This window comes from Mus caroli, unplaced genomic scaffold, assembly GCF_978045245.1.
Source record: "Mus caroli unplaced genomic scaffold, Mus_caroli_1 scaffold_15, whole genome shotgun sequence".
In the NCBI taxonomy this organism is placed as follows: Eukaryota; Metazoa; Chordata; class Mammalia; order Rodentia; family Muridae; genus Mus; species Mus caroli.
Window position 1 is genome coordinate 88333579 of NW_028227270.1, and position 15929 is coordinate 88349507.

At 41.8% G+C, this 15929-nt stretch overlaps 1 protein-coding gene across 2 annotated transcripts in view; it reads left to right on the top strand.

Moving 5' to 3' along the window:
- Positions 1-15121, top strand: part of Mylk4 (myosin light chain kinase family member 4) — a 78210-nt gene extending 63089 nt beyond the window's left edge. Inside the window, exons 9-14 of one of the 2 annotated variants that reach the window (XM_029468473.2) lie at positions 953-1023; positions 1806-1934; positions 2578-2730; positions 5509-5587; positions 9634-9700; positions 13379-13516. In XM_029468473.2, coding sequence (XP_029324333.1) covers positions 953-1023; positions 1806-1934; positions 2578-2730; positions 5509-5587; positions 9634-9675 — 474 coding nt within the window. In that variant the 3' untranslated portion in view covers positions 9676-9700; positions 13379-13516. Of the gene's footprint in view, positions 1-952; positions 1024-1805; positions 1935-2577; positions 2731-5508; positions 5588-9633; positions 9701-13378 lie in introns of both variants that reach the window. The other variant, XM_029468472.2, reaches the window with a different exon arrangement.
- Positions 15122-15929: the final 808 nt, after the last annotated feature.

Sequence of the window (15929 nt, forward strand, 5' to 3'; positions counted from 1 at the left end):
AGACAGGATGTGGAAGGGGGCGTGGCCCACGTCAGGGATGGGGGGAATCCTGGGCACCTGGCAACTTTGCTAATGCCCAGCTCTTAGTGGAGCTGAAATTAGGATTTAAGGCTTTTTGGCTCTTCTTTGAAAATGCTATTTCTCGTTTTATGGATGACCTTGGCTTTAAATGAAATTACTTATTTTTCCCAGACTTAAAGTTTTCTATCCCAATAAATATAACTACATCTGCAGGACATTCCAGGGACACTGAGTGCTTGATTTTCTTCCCCTCCCCCACGCCTGTCAGGTTAGCAGGGCCAACTTTTACTATCGTCTAACGCCAAGGGAACGTTTAGTCAAGGACTTTAAGCACTGAGACAGAGCTCAGCAAAACCTGGGAATTTTGGAGGATGAAGAATGAACAGGAGACAAAAGCCTTCCTTTAGCATGGGACATTCCCATAGACAAAAGCACCAGGGAAACATCCAGAGGTCAAAGCTGGTCGCATTATATTGCGCATTCAGTGTGGTGGTTTAACTGAATCAGGCCATTTCTCTTGGAACTCGTAAATCTTGAGGGAAATATTGCTTCAAGAAGGAAATATACTTACTACTTCAACAGGAGGAGTGGTCTGTCAGTTCTGAACTGGCCTACACTAGGCTGTCTGGAAAGTGCTAGAGCAGCCTCCTTCCCTTTCTCTCCTCAAGAAGGCCCCTGCCTGAACTCCTGCATTATGGCAATCTCTAAAACCATGAAGAGGGACAGGCAGGGTAATGCAAAGTTGGCAGGCTACCCACAACCTCATCCACCACATAATTAAAGGAGAAAATACCCACACAGACAAGCCAACCCCCGAGTGAAAGGCCTGATATGTTTTTCCTGAGCATCTTGTATTTTTAGTTGTGGTTCAAGGACAATTTGAGTGAAAGATGGTTGTTTTCATTGCTAATGTGTCTCTTTCTCCTGGCAGCCTGAGAACATCCTGTGTGTGAATCGGGATGCTAAGCAAATAAAAATTATTGATTTTGGATTGGCCAGAAGGTATGTCTGTTTGGATGTAAGTACATGGATAGAAGCAGGGGCTGGGAGGCATGTTCATCTTTGCAAAGACATGGCTGATACGCCTCAGATCCCATGCCTCCATTTAGAATTAACTTAATGAAAATCGCATTTACCCTAACCCTGTTAGATCTGAGGTTCAAGCACTGAGGAATATCTACAACACATCTAATAAAAAGATAAGAAATGAAAACCTAGTCCTGTGAAGTTTATTAAGTTAGAAGTTTATTCATTCAGAATTTCTGTTTATCTAAATGTTTGTATTTGTTCCATTTATAAAGAGAAGACTTTAAAATGTTAGTAGTTTAAACAAGACTATAGAGGGGTCTGGTTTCTTAGTGGAACAAAGAAATTACATGGGTGTGTTAACAGCTCAGCGTGTTAATGAGCAGAAAGCAGATGCTGTGAGTTATGCCAGCATCTTGTCAGTTTGGAAAGGGTTACTCTGTCCAAATGCATGTGAGGGACTGAATCAGAATATCTGTCACAGTCTGCATTTAGAAGTTCCAATTATTCAGAGTAGATGTCTCACAGCTGTTTTAGAATATTAAGGTTTTATAGGATTCACTTTTACTTTTGAACACCCCCAGAATGGTTTGTTGGTTTTTGACATTATGCATTTTCTGGTAAAAGTTTATTTATTTTTTAGTTTGCTGTATAACTGAAGTTAATTTTATCTTATAAGTGGTGCCTGTTTTCAATGTTCATTAGTTTTGATTTTTGATTGGCATGCTCAACTCTCACCTTGGTCCCCTCAATTTCAGATACAAGCCCAGAGAGAAGCTGAAGGTGAACTTTGGAACCCCAGAATTTCTTGCCCCTGAAGTTGTGAACTATGATTTCGTTTCCTTTTCTACAGATATGTGGAGTGTGGGTGTCATCACATACATGCTGTAAGCAACTTCCCAGACTCTCACATACTCACCCTTAATCAGTGAATGATCTAGGAGGCTTACACTAGAATGACAGCTTTGACCTATGTCTTCTAGAATATCACCATGCCATCTCCTGTTGCTTAGGTTCTGTTGAGTCTTATAATTGAAATGAGTGAATTCCTTTCCCCATTGAATCTAGGAGGAGAAAAAGATATGTATGTCTTCTCCATGGGTCACCTTAAGTCCCAGAATATGACTAAGAGCCCTAAACATGAGTTTTAAAAACCCTAGGTGTTGATCTGTTTGGATCAGTATACACTGATCTGTTCAGTGCATCTCAGCAACGATGTACTGGAGTTTGCTTTCTGGGTATGCGACAGTACCTTGTCTTGCCAGCCATAAAATACTTGAAAAGAAATTTTATTTTATTGTTGGAGATTTATTCAAGTATAACTGCAACCTTCTTTGCTGCAGTTTCTGGATTGGGGGTTGGGATGAGACACATAGGCAGGGTCCTGGCTGCAGTGATGGACTATATACTTGCAGTTTATTGCTATTTTCCTGCTTTTATTTTTGAATAGCAAAACCAGAAAGCATCCTATCTATAAAGGATTCATGACTGTTTAAAAAAAATACTTACCCTGAACCCTGTGCCTTGTAGACTCAGTGGCTTGTCCCCCTTTTTGGGTGACAATGATGCCGAGACACTGACCAACATCCTGGCGTGCCGGTGGGATTTAGAAGATGAGGAATTTCAGGATATCTCGGAGGAGGCAAAGGAGTTCATCTCCAAGCTCCTGATTAAGGAGAAGAGGTAAAGCAAGTCCATTTCATGTTGTGAGAGAAGAGGTGATTTGGTGCAGGGTGCACTGTGGAGTTAGTGGAATCTGTTCCCTCCATGACATCTATAGTGCATGTGCAGGCTCTGAACTCAGTGAGGCTGGACTCCTTGACCCAGTCTACTCAAGCCCAGGACTGTTTCAGTCATGAGGCTGGATGGGGCTCTAAAGCTTGTCTCTGGTCGGCCTCAGGTGACCTGCCCTCAATCTGTCCATGTCTATAAACATTTATGGGCCAGACAGTGTCATCTGCCTTTTGGACATTATTTCTTTTAATCATAGCCCTTAACTCCCAGAGGGAGAAGTGTCTGTTGTGACTACTTTATGATGAGGCAGTGTGTAGCTAGGATCCAAGAGGAAGGACACTGAACTTGTCCATCTTCCTTCAAGCTCACATTCTAGGCTGCCATACAGTCTTATGTTTTTCTCTCATGCTAAAAACACATTAATTCAAGTTTTAGCAGATGAACAAGGATGATATTGAAATATAGGGGCTTAATTTTAGTGTCACAGAGTAGGATGGACATTGGCAACCCACTTTAGATGGCTTTGTATCTAAATTATATGACAGTAGGTCACATGTAAGGTCTTCTGAGTCAGTAACAGTTGCTTGATTCTCTCGGCAGCCTTTGGACCCATTCATAAACAAGGCTGTGAAGGAAGAGGGAGGATGATGTAAGGGAGAGTGGGAGCATGGGTAATGGGGGATTATGCCAGGACGGGCATTATTTCATGTAAGCACTTAACCGGCCGTCTGTCCCTGGGGAATATGTCAAGGCTGGCATGGAACTCAGTCTGTAGACCAAGCTGGCCTCAAACTCAGAGAGATCTGCCTGCCTCTGTCTCACAGGTGCTGAGACTAAAGGCACATAACACCAGTCTGGCAAGTGATATCTTTTAGAAAGAAGTGATACAAAGCAGTTCACAGCACAATGGAGCCAGTCTGAGCCTCTACAGTGGTGGGTCTTACCCTTCCTAAGGCCGTAACCCTTTGATACAGTTGCTCATCTTGCTGTGACCCCAACCCTCTAATACAGTTTCTCATGTTGTGGTGACCACAATCATAAAATTCTGTTCATTGCTACTTTATAACTGTAATTTAGCTACTGTTTTGAATCATAATGTCAATATTTTTGGAGATAGAAGTTTACCAAAGGGGTAATGACCCACAGGTTAAGAATCACTGCTCTAAAGAATGAGGAGACTTAGCCTAATAAAAACGTCAGTCTGAGGGGAGGAACAATTTAGAGACTTAACTTCTTTGTCCTTGAACTCTAGGCAAAATAATAGCCAAGGTTGTTACTGTTTTACATTGATGGAACCTAGACAATATAGAGATAGAAAAATGCCAATTTCTTTGAACTTTGGAAGATGAAGAACTCTGCATTTACTGTGAACTGTGTGTGTGATGTGTGTATTTTAAACTTCTGGTTACTCCTGTTGTGTGTGAAGACAATCATCACAATTTGATGTAAAGAAAGAGAGGCTGAGAGCCATGATGAAGTCAAATGGCGAGTGCAGAACAGATCCAGAAATGAGTTTTCTGAACTTGGGCATCTGAGTCCTGTCCACTGCCACAGTCTGGGGTCTCTTAAGTATCCAAGAAATATCAGATAACAGATGAATGGCTGACTTAGCTCTCAAAGTCAACACTTGGTTGACATTTAGGCCAAATATCACTGTCATCAAATAAATATCTGGGGTACAAAAATGAACCTGAAATATTATTAGAAGTCACTTACAGGTACAATCTTAATAACCTTTTAATAGATCTTAAACATTTTTTATTAGCGTGTAGGAATGATAATCTTTCAACACTATCCCATGGAGTGGTCAAGGGACCCAACAGCAAAACCTTAGGATACTAAGTAGAACCATGTGGAGTTGCTGGACTGAGGAGTTTTTAATATTTTCTGCATGTTCAGGGCACTATAATGGTGATTTTTCTCAATAACTTCATTGCAAGTGAAGACTTACACTTCAATATTTGTCATTTACTAAAGAAATTGTATTAAAGCAATCCTCCATATCGAAGCTTTGTGACTGCTTGGAATTATTTGATGTTTTTGCAGAAGCATATTTCAAATTGTTGCAATCAGTTTTTAATTTGAAAGGTTATTTTTAATGTGGTATTTATCAGCAACCAAGTAAGTTTATAAGTTTTAGAGTTATGATATAAGACATTTTTATCACTCTTCATGTTATTTTTCTTTAAAATTTTGTAAACCTTTTTTCATCTCCAAAAGAACACAATTTCTTTATAGAGTAATCTAATATGTTCTATTATAATTATAGTAATTCCTCCTGTTCTAAATTCTTCAAAACTCCTTCATTCAAATGTTAACAGACATATTCAAATGACTTCTCACCTAAATTGCTTTTGTATTCATTGAGAATTACTGTAGCATTTTATTCTTATAAATAAGAAATGTGCATATATTTTTCAATAGTCTGTTAAGAATCCATTTTATGAAGCTCAGATGTCATATCAAAGAATAATTGTTTATATTTGATAAAACACTTCATTTTTAATAAGAACTTGATTATTGTCCTGCCTGTATTACCAGTGTTGTTACTGTGGTTAGAACTGATGGTCACCTCTGGATGTTTTCATACCACACAATTCCAGAAGACAAAGCTTGAATGTAGGTTAGCTCTACTGTACCAAAACCTATGACTAGAGCCAGAGATAGACTGCTCATGAAGGTGGCCTTCGGTGTGTTCCTTTAACATGCTTCTCAATTTCCCTTTAGTTGGAGAATAAGTGCCAGCGAAGCTCTCAAGCACCCATGGTTGTCAGACCACAAGCTCCACTCCAGGCTGAGTGCACAGGTGACCATGTTTCCTGTTTCCTCTTTGCTTCCCATTTGCCTGTCTCATCAGATGTGACAGTCACCTCAGCCTTAAATGAGATTTCTCTTAATGTCTTTGTTTACAGCCTCAAATCTTGTGCTAGAAATATATTGCTTGGAGTATTTTTATTGAGATATTAATGTTATATTTTACATATGTTTCATATATTACATTTAGCATTATGAAATCACTGTATCTGTTGTAAAATATATCATACCACAAACTCACACTTGTATACAGATATCAGATGGTTTGGGCTATATAAACACAGTTTAGAGAAGATAGCCTGAAGTACGTTTAGGAGAACTTTCTCCCTAAAAAATTTACAACTCTAAATTCTCTATTTACCTTGCATACTTTCTCCTCCTCTGGCCACCAGATCTTAGTTACAATACTAAGCTTGGAATGAACATATGTTTGAACATACATGAAAGAGATTTTTATTGGAGACTAAAGACTGAAGTAATTTTGAGGGTAATTGAGCACACCGTGCTAATCTCTTATAGGGAAATCTGTCCCCATCACCTTAATCTTTGTGTTCCGACTCCCTCATCTGTCCTTTTGGGACAGAATCTAAACTTCAGAATTACATGTCTGCTTGTATCCTAAATGTTTCCACTTGGGTCTTCTCAGTCCAAAGCCACACTCTTCTCCATCTTCTCACTTTCAACCATCCTTCCAGCAAAGAACGTCCATTATGAGGCACAGTCAGCTCATGAGCATTTCCGGTTTCCTTCCTCTCTCAGTCCTCTATTTCATATTTGATTAACCTGAAAGTTCTGCACCTTGTATGTTCTAATTACATTAGGAATCTCTCCAGCTCTCTGTATGCCTTGTTTCCCTAGCCTGAGACACCTGCTCCCTGCATTGCTTCCATCAACTCCTAACTGGGCTTCTCTGCCTCGTATGCTTGTCTCTTCTAAATAGCCATAGATTATAGAGATAATCCAACAGCAGATTCACTGTACTGAGTAACTTTGCTCACTATGTAGGCTGTCTAACTGGGATAGATGAACATGGAGGCAGCATGCAAGCTCCACCTTCCAGCCTCAGGCTTGTGAGGATGTCTCTAATGTGTGCGTCGTGGGATGGCTGGTGTCATGCCTAGGGTAGTACATACTCTCTACACTTTCATTTCCTTCTGCTCTCCTCCTCATTGTCCACACACCCTAGGGTTTGGAAAGGAACTTCTCTCAGACCAGCAAACCTTGGAATGACTGTGTGTCAGGTTCTCACTTTTTCCACAGCCACATTTTATTGAAATTAAATCTACATCTAAATTCAGCATCAGTACTGAGTTTTATTTGTGTCTGAATATACCTTTCCTTGATAATTGGTACTGATGCCAAATAAAAATAGGCTCATTACCTAGCCAGCACCTCACCCAGACTGCATAAACTGCTTATTAGGGCAACCAATCTATTTTGAGCCCATTTTCCACCAATGTATTTTTAACCAGGAGTCTAAATACACATTGACATGTCAGGACAATATAGAAACCACAGCGAGGAATTAATGACACTATACAGGCTGAAAAATGCTTAGAAATATTTTAAATCATGGGACTACAGCTACAAAATCACCTTTGAGTTATGCCCCCCAGCTGGTGATACCCGAGGCAGATAGATATTACAAGAAAATAATTTTTCAAATGTCTGTGCGTACATCTAGTTTTCAAAGTTATACTTACATGGCACTGAATCTAACTGCTTTATGAAGACGAACACATGTAACCCTCATGCTGACCTGACAGCCCTGGCATTATTACTGTCCCTGTTGTATTGTTACATACACTGAGGAAGGCCAGGGAAGTGTTGTGATAGCCTGAATCATGTTTCCAGACTCACTCTAATACTATCTAAATGTAGTGTTCCTGGGTCACAATATCCAACCAGTACATTTTAATTTTCAAAGAAATACAGGTTGATAGTAAGACCATAAGGAAACCCTAACAATGGGATCTTTATAAGAAGAGTCTTCACGAGAAGCCTGAGCAGAGGACTCAGACACATGGCTGCTTCCTGTCTCCTGCCTTGTGATGTTTGTCCTACAGAAGAGTCAATGGCCAGGTGCAGCCTTTTGACCTTGGACCTCACAAGTCATGATCCAAACTAAACCTTGTTTCCTAAGGGCTAAAAAAAAAAAAAAAAAAAAAGAAAAGAAAGAAATACAGGTTGAACATCCCTTATCTACAATGCTTGAAGGCCTGAAGAGTTTCAGATCTTGGATCTCTTCAGATTTTGGAATATTTGCATATACATAATAAGATATCTAAAGGAAGGGACCCCATCTTGGCATGGAATCCTCTTGTCTCATTCACATCTTATGCATACATCTTCAGGAAAGAGTGTGCAGTTTTCAACACACCTGCAGTTTGATCACTACGTAGCATACGAGGTCAGATGTGGGCTTTTCTACTTATGAGTCGTGTTGTTGACACTCAAGAAGTTTTAGATTTTGAAGCATTTCAAATCTCAGAGTTTTAGATTAGGAATACTAAACCTGTGTTGAGACTAAACTTTTGCAGTTTCACTTTTGAAATAACCTGGTTCTTATATGTTCTCAAAAAATATACGAATTTACATTTATATTAAAATACAATTTTAATTCTGATCAAAACTACCATTTTAACCATTTATTTTAAAGTAGTTTGTGTTTTCTTGCTATCTCTTTTAATTGCTGAATGTTGAAAAGCCCTCAGTTCGCCTTTGATCAGCTGGACATGCCGTCTTCTTTTAAGAAGCATGTTTTTCTCTCTTAGAAATTGAGGGCTGGAAGTTCTCTGCTTTCTGGCCCGGGCTCTGACGACACACTCTGCTCTGTCTTATGTCCCCAAGAACACACCACACATCCTCATCAGAAGCAACGCTCTTAACTCTCCGAACTCACCAGGCACCTCCTACAAAATTCCTTGGCACTCTGGAGCCAGAAGAAAGAAATGTACCTAAGAATAATGTGACTTCTTTTCTCCTACAACAAATCTTCCTTCTCCCTTTCTTCCTGTTCTTGGATCTACTAACAGATCCTGTTCTTCTCCTAGTGAATGTAAAATGCCATAGGCCACCAATACTCCACCAAAGGATTTCCTCATTTCCAACTTCTGTATTAGTCATCTTTCCAGTGCTCTAACAAATGTAGGAGATGATGAAGTTCTTGTGATAAGTTTTTTTTAAATTTTGCATCACAACTATAATCTCATTACTATTGGACCTGTGGAGATATAGAGCAAGAGAGTTCACTTTGTGACCAGGAAGAGAAAGACAGAAAGAACAAGTTATCATCCCCTCAAGGTCATGCTCCCCAGTGCAATTTAGAGGTTCCACCACCTCCCAGTAACACACTGCAGGCTGGAAGCTAAGCCTTTATTTAGCTCAGGGACCTGGGGGAGGGGCAGTTAAGATCCAAACTGTATCATGACAATCTATAATCAGAAAGTTTTCACACATCTCCCACTATCCACACCAAGACAATACACTAGCAGCCACAGCTGTACTAATATACCCTACACACCAAACTTGTCTCCATCACTCCTTGCATCCTGTTGACTAAGGCTAAGGTTCAATACCACCTCCTTTACAATGGCTGTAGAGTCTCCATCTGAGGCTTTGTCTGTCCTCTTAAATCTTCTGATGCCTCTTAACATCCCTTCATCTACTACCCTGATCTTACCTGAAAGTAGCTGTACTCTTTGTCATGCCCCAGTGACATGAATACTGGCTCCTTTGTTTTGCCAAAGTAGACTTTGAGCAAACATACATTTTCAAATTAAATGTAAAGAGGGAGTAGTAAGTGGGTGGATGCTGGCTTCAATGGAAGGAAGGGAAGTGATGTTGGGATGTTCCAGTAGATGAGGGCAGGTATTCCTAGCAGAAGGCTGCTAGGAGTTTTATTCTCTTGGATGTTGCTGGGAGAGCACCATGAACCCAGTGGGTATTTTTCAGTTCTTCCCATGCCCTCTTACTGTAAGTTGGAAACTGATGAAAACTGTTCTAACCCTTTCCCTCCAACGTCTCTTGTTTCCTTAGAAGAACTGCAACTCTGGTGTTCTGAACCTCATGACCAAATAATCCATGAAAAGAGCCTATTTAAAAGGTTGGTTTTAAGTCTCTCCAATCTCCTCCTATGGGAACAAATAAAGTCACATTTGTTTGGGAATAACTGGGATTGCACCCCAGGAAAATCTGTCTTCCATGTGATTTTAAGGTCTTGAAATTGTTTTCTGAGTGATGTCTATAGATTGCTTACGTGAATGGAGTAATTGGGTATTTCTTGTGTGGACATTGAGGATTACAGGGAGTGTTTGAGCTGGCGGGCTCCAATCAGGTTATTGTGTTTTCTTCACTTCAGCTTTACCATGTCCCAGTGGAGGGAGTGCAGTTCCCCATTGTGTGGATTGTAGATAGCTCAGCGCCACAGCTTGTGGCCCCTTTGAGATAACACAGGTAGAGCCCTGAGACTTCCTAGCAGAGTGGGATCCAGACTTTGCACAGAAATTATCTCAGGTCACCCTTACAGTTGTGTAATGTCAAGGGCAGTGAGTGATGCTTGGGGGAACAAAATAGCTCACCTGAAGATGTGCACCCTTAGCTTGAAAATAGTGGCATGAGATAGATACCCTGCGTTTTCAGAAGCTAAAGGCTGCATTCCCCCACATAGCAGCTGCCTCTCATTATGGCTTTGCTCTCTGACCCCAAGAAACTACACACATCATCACTGCACACATCATCAGTGAACATACATTACTGCACACACATCACTGCACACACATCACTGCACACACAACACTTCGCACACATCACTGCACACATTATCACTGCATACATCATCACCACACACACATCACCGCACATATCATCACTGCACATATCATCTCTGCACACATCACCACACACACATCACTGCACACATCATCACTGCACACACATCACTGCACACATCATTACCACACACACATCACTGCACATATCATCACTGCACATATCATCTCTGCACACATCACCACACACACATCACCACACACATCATCACCACACACACATCACTGCACACATCATCACCACACACACTGACACAGTTGGGTTGAATTATTAAGGGATGTCTTTATGTATGCCTTCTTTGATACTAATAGTGAATTCAAGGCAAATTCTAGAAAAGACTTAAAACAAGAGAACACCAACCAAGAGAGACTTCAAATTCCCACAATTTAGTGTTTGAGAGGAGATATTGTCCTAATCTTAGAAAGCCTATCATCATTTTTGCAGCTTAATTCTAACACATGGCTATATTTTTGCAACAAACTGCTTCTCTGTCTGTCTGTCTGTCTGTCTGTCTGTCTGTCTGTCTGTCTCTGTCTGTCTGTCTCTCTCTCTCATCTTGTGGGGCTGGGACAAACCCAGAACCATCTGAGCTGTAACTCCAGCTCTAACTCATTTCAATCTTTCATTCTGATCTGCATTTTTCTGGGCTCAGAGTTTCTGCCTGTCTGTCTGCCAGGATATATTCTTTTAAGTGGACTTGAATCTTTTGGAGAATATGATGGGCAGGGAATAAATCACGGCATCATAGTCAACGACTCAAACCAGGGTTTGGAAAACACACAGTCTTCTGTGTCAGAGTTATTTAAGTGTCTGTCATTTAAGTAAGACTCTATGAACAGTCAAGAAGGTTTGGGATTTGTGTGTACAAGACATTCTTGTTTGTCAAAAACTGTTGTGCAATAAACTGCTTGGAAGCAGAGGAGCAGAGGAAGGTATCACTTTAGGTCCATAGGGACCCAGGCCTAAGTGACAGCCCCAGCCGTGGCCTGTACTAGGAGCTGTGAACAGTCAGGGCCGCAGAGCAACCAAATAGTGCTAGTCAGTGCTAGTCCCCATCTCTGTTCTCCCCCAGCCTTTTCTTTAGAAGCAGCTTTGTCCCCAGCCACCACAAACCCCCTGGGTTTGCCACAAACCACCTTCCCACAGAGTCCTGGAGTCACTTTTGAGGCCTGGTGGGAATGAACATACTGGGTGACAGGAGGTTGCATTCCAAGGCAGGCCTGTCGCCAGGGTCTGTGGGGAAAGAATGAAGAGGAAATGGTGGTGGGAGGAGGTAAAACCCTTCCGTGCCAAAGCTGTCACTTTGAACCCAGGGTGATGGAAGACAGTGCAGCCCATGCGGAGACAGCAGCGGAAGAGCTGAGCTGGTCACACCGTACAGCTGGGTACACTCTGCTGGAATTACTGAGACCGGGCAGGTTTGCCTCCTGATGGTCTTGTGGGCTGCCTGCCTCCCTTCCCTGGGTTCCTTCAGTCTCCCTTGGCCTGTGTGAGTCTCCCTTGCAGACCAGGCAGAATGGCTTCAGATCTGCCAATCTACACAATCCACATGCTTCATTATTCAGTTGTGTTCTCTTTATTCTCAGCTCCTGGGGTAGAAGCTAGCCTCCTGCTTCATGAGCATGGAGTCTATTACGGAACCCCTATTTAAAATTAATAAATAAATTTAGAGTATTAACTCAGAGGGCAAACATCAGACCAGCTTTGTCTGTAGAATAAGTTCAAGGTCAGGCCAGGTGTCTTATTAAAACCTGTCTTAAAATGTAAAACTATAAAAGTGAGTCAAGGCTACAGCTCATTGGCATGCTGCTTACCTAGAATGTGTAAAGCCCTAAGTTCAATTCTCTGCACCATACAAAAAGAAACAGAAGGGGCGTGTGTGTGTGTGTGTGTGTGTGTGTGTGTGTGTGTGTGTGTGTGTATTTCCACTGAGCAAACCCACTTGAGATGAATGAGGTTTCTCGAAAGATCTTATATGTGAAACTAATATTTAAATTAAATACTTATTTTTTAAAACCTGGGAGTTAAAGATTATTCTTATGGAAAAGAAAGAGATGTAAGTCCTATGAACAAGGCACAGTTTATAATGTAAATGGAGACACACAAGTCTCTTTTGATCCATTAGAGGTTTCTTGATGCACCAATAAAACACCTTGAAAACAAGCCTAGTGGCTTTCGATTAAACATACCCAACCTTGTGTCTTTTCTCATTTATGTGGCATAAAAATTGAGTTGTTGCTCAGTGGTTAGGCCAGGCAGGAACAGTGTATAAGCCTCAGTCAGAGATATAGTCAGCTCCTTTTGTGTGGCTTTTATCTGTGGATCCATTCAAGTGTAGATAGAAAATATTTGCAGAAAAACACTGTGTCTGTGCTGAATATACCCACTCTTTCCTTATCACTGTTCCATAAATAATGGGGTATGATTATTCATGTGCCATTATATTGCTAGCACCATTAGCCACCTAGAGATGATTTTAAACATGTAGGGATTTGTATGTAGGTTTTACACAATTATTTTGGGCCACTTTATATGTGGAATTTGGCTTCTGTGGCTTCTGGCATCTGTGGGAGGGTCAGTGGAACACTCACCCCCATCCCTATATGATAGGTGACCAAATTCCCTGCCCAGCACAAATGCTCACTTTGATGCTGAAATGGAGTTGACTGTGGACTGATGACAAGAGCACAGGAGTGGCTGTGCTTCAGATGAAACAAAGAGGGCCTTGTCCTTCAGCATTGCAAATAATGTTAAAATACTCACAGGGACTTAAAAAAAAAAAACCCAGCCCTGGTGTGCAATGGAATTTGTCAAACGCTCTCTTTCTGTCTCACACACATACACACATACATTATGAAAAGTCCTCTGTGGTTTTCCTAAGGGGCACAACCAGCTAATTACAATTTTAAAGTCCTGCTGAATTAACAAGACTGGTATTTTGTTTGCTTTGCAGGAAAACTGCTGCGGTTGCTGCTGCTTTGAGAAGGCTTTTGGAAAAATCAGCAGTTCTGGTGCCTTGACCCCTGGGATGACTGGCAGCCATAGCATGGGCAGCCTTGAACTTGAACTGGAGAGGCTTTGCTGTGCTCAGTGGGTGACCCAGGGCTGCTCCCTAGGGGCCCAGGCAGATGCCCACATCCCACTTAGTGTTCAGAGGGGAAGATGTTTCTCTGCCTTTTTGGCTTCTTGTGTTTCAATGTTTGTTTTTAGTTTGGGATGTTAGTGGGGCAGCGGATATGTTATGCTGTTTCTTGGACTACCAGAGTGGTGCTGGAGACACAAAATCTGGAGGATGCATTGGAGGAGAGAAAACGACTTCTAGTCCTTGCGCTATGTTTCTCAAGGGGGGAATTGTATTGACAGGAAAATTCTAAGATGTGGACCCATATTTTTTTTTGTGGTTTGAAACAAGGTGAATTCAATGGATTATTGGCTTGCTGGAACATAAGGCTTCTTTCTAAGGCAAGATCAGCCATCATATGTGGTACCTTCCATACATCCTGAACTCTCTCTCTCTCTCAAGTGCAACAGTTTCTACCCAGTAGCTGATTCCATGTTCAGATTCATGCCCCACCATTTTACAGGGTGCCCCTTGCTCTGGTCTAATGTGCAAGTTCATCCCCATTAAACATGGTGGTTTGAGGAGGTAAGTATTTGTGCTTAGTCTTTAAAATGACAACCATCAAAAGACAGCCATAAGAGCTTCCCTCAAGACCTAGGTGTCACCAGTAGGAGCTGGGTCTGTGCATCCAGGGGAAATACAATGTGCGTTGTTCAGGGGCAGTGTCTAGAAAGTGACTCCAGCCTTTGGGAAAACTGAAACACTTGAAAGATCATTAATCATAGCTACACAAATTCAAAACTATGCAAACTCCCATAGGAGTCAATGGCTCTAAGGGTAAGGCAAAACCTATTTCTGATTACAAACATTTTATTTTTTTGAGACGAGGTCCTAATTATGAAGCCTTGGCTGGCCTGAAATTTGCTATGTAGACCAAGCTGGCCTCAAACTCATAGAAATCCGTTTATATCTACTCTAGAGTGCTGGGATTGAAGACACACCACTACCATGCCTGGCATTGGTTGCAAAGTTCTTATTTCCAAGCTCATGGGCTACTTGCTGTCAGATATGGAATATATGAGTACCACTGTAGGTGGCCTTTAGGGAACAGGATGTCTTGGGGCAAGACTTTGCAAAACTCCCTGAAATTCCACTGACATTCAGGCTCTCATTTCCCAATGGCCATTGAGTTTAGTTCAGCCAAACAATGCCCCCAGTTTTAGCCACAAATTGATGTCATAATTGCAATGGTAAGAATAGCCAAGTGGCCCTGTCACCCAGGGCTGACTTGAGGCCCTTGACTAAACGCCAAACCCTCATATCCATAAGCATGCCCACCAATAGCTAACACCTCCTCATTGCCTTTCACGCTCTGCTCCGAAGTAAAGGGGAAGTAGGTACCATTTAGTGAAGGCCAGTATCATTTCACTGTTGTGCTATCTGTAAAACACTGCTTGTTCCAACCAGTGTTCCCAGGCTGCGACACAGACACATGCTCCTTTCTTTTGGCCCATGCATCATCCAAGGTTGGTTTTTAATACCCCCACTTTAAGCTTAAAATCTTCTTCTTCTTCTTCTTCTTCTTCTTCCTCCTCTTCCTCCTCTTCCTCCTCTTCCTCCTCTTCCTCCTCTTCCTCCTCTTCCTCCTCTTCCTCCTCTTCCTCCTCTTCCTCCTCTTCCTCCTCTTCCTCCTCTTCCTCCTCTTCCTCCTCTTCTTCTTCTTCTTCTTCTTCTTCTTCTTCTTCTTCTTCTTCTTCTTCTTCTTCTTCTTCTTCTTCTTCCTCCTCCTCCTCCTCCTCCTCCTCCTCCTCTTCCTCTCCCTCTTCTTCATCCTTCTCTTCCTCTGTTTAAAAAAAAAAGATACACACACACATACACACTCACAAGCTGGGACAGGTGGAGAAGCTCTGACTTCAATGTTCTATTACTGTGCTAAGCTTAGCCGATGCTGTTCACTGAGCATGGGGAAAAAACACAAGCCAGTACACGCATTAATCCTCCTTGACCACAGCAGACTGGCACTCACTCAAATGCTAAATGGGACACAAGGGTCTGGTTGAAAACACTTCGAAGAAAGGCATTTTCAGTTCCGGGCATGGACTCTCCCTGAGCCTGGGGAAGAGATCTTCAGCAAGATATGCACCTTTTATTCTAACTCACATTGCTATACATCTGGACCTGCCACACGTGGAAAGGACAGCTTAGGTCACATACAGGCATGAGTTCTTGGCCACCTGAATTTCCACAATACCCCACAATTAGTGGGTGTGATTGCTTTAGTTTGTGTTTTTGGAGGTTTAGAGAGGAGACTGCTTTGAGAGTGGATCTTCCAATGGGCAGTTAAGCTTGCACATTTGGATAGGAAGGTGGGTACCCCGCTCCAGCAAGATCGTTTTATGCACAAGCTGAGGAGAGTTCAGTCGCCAAGCTGAGGATTACAGGC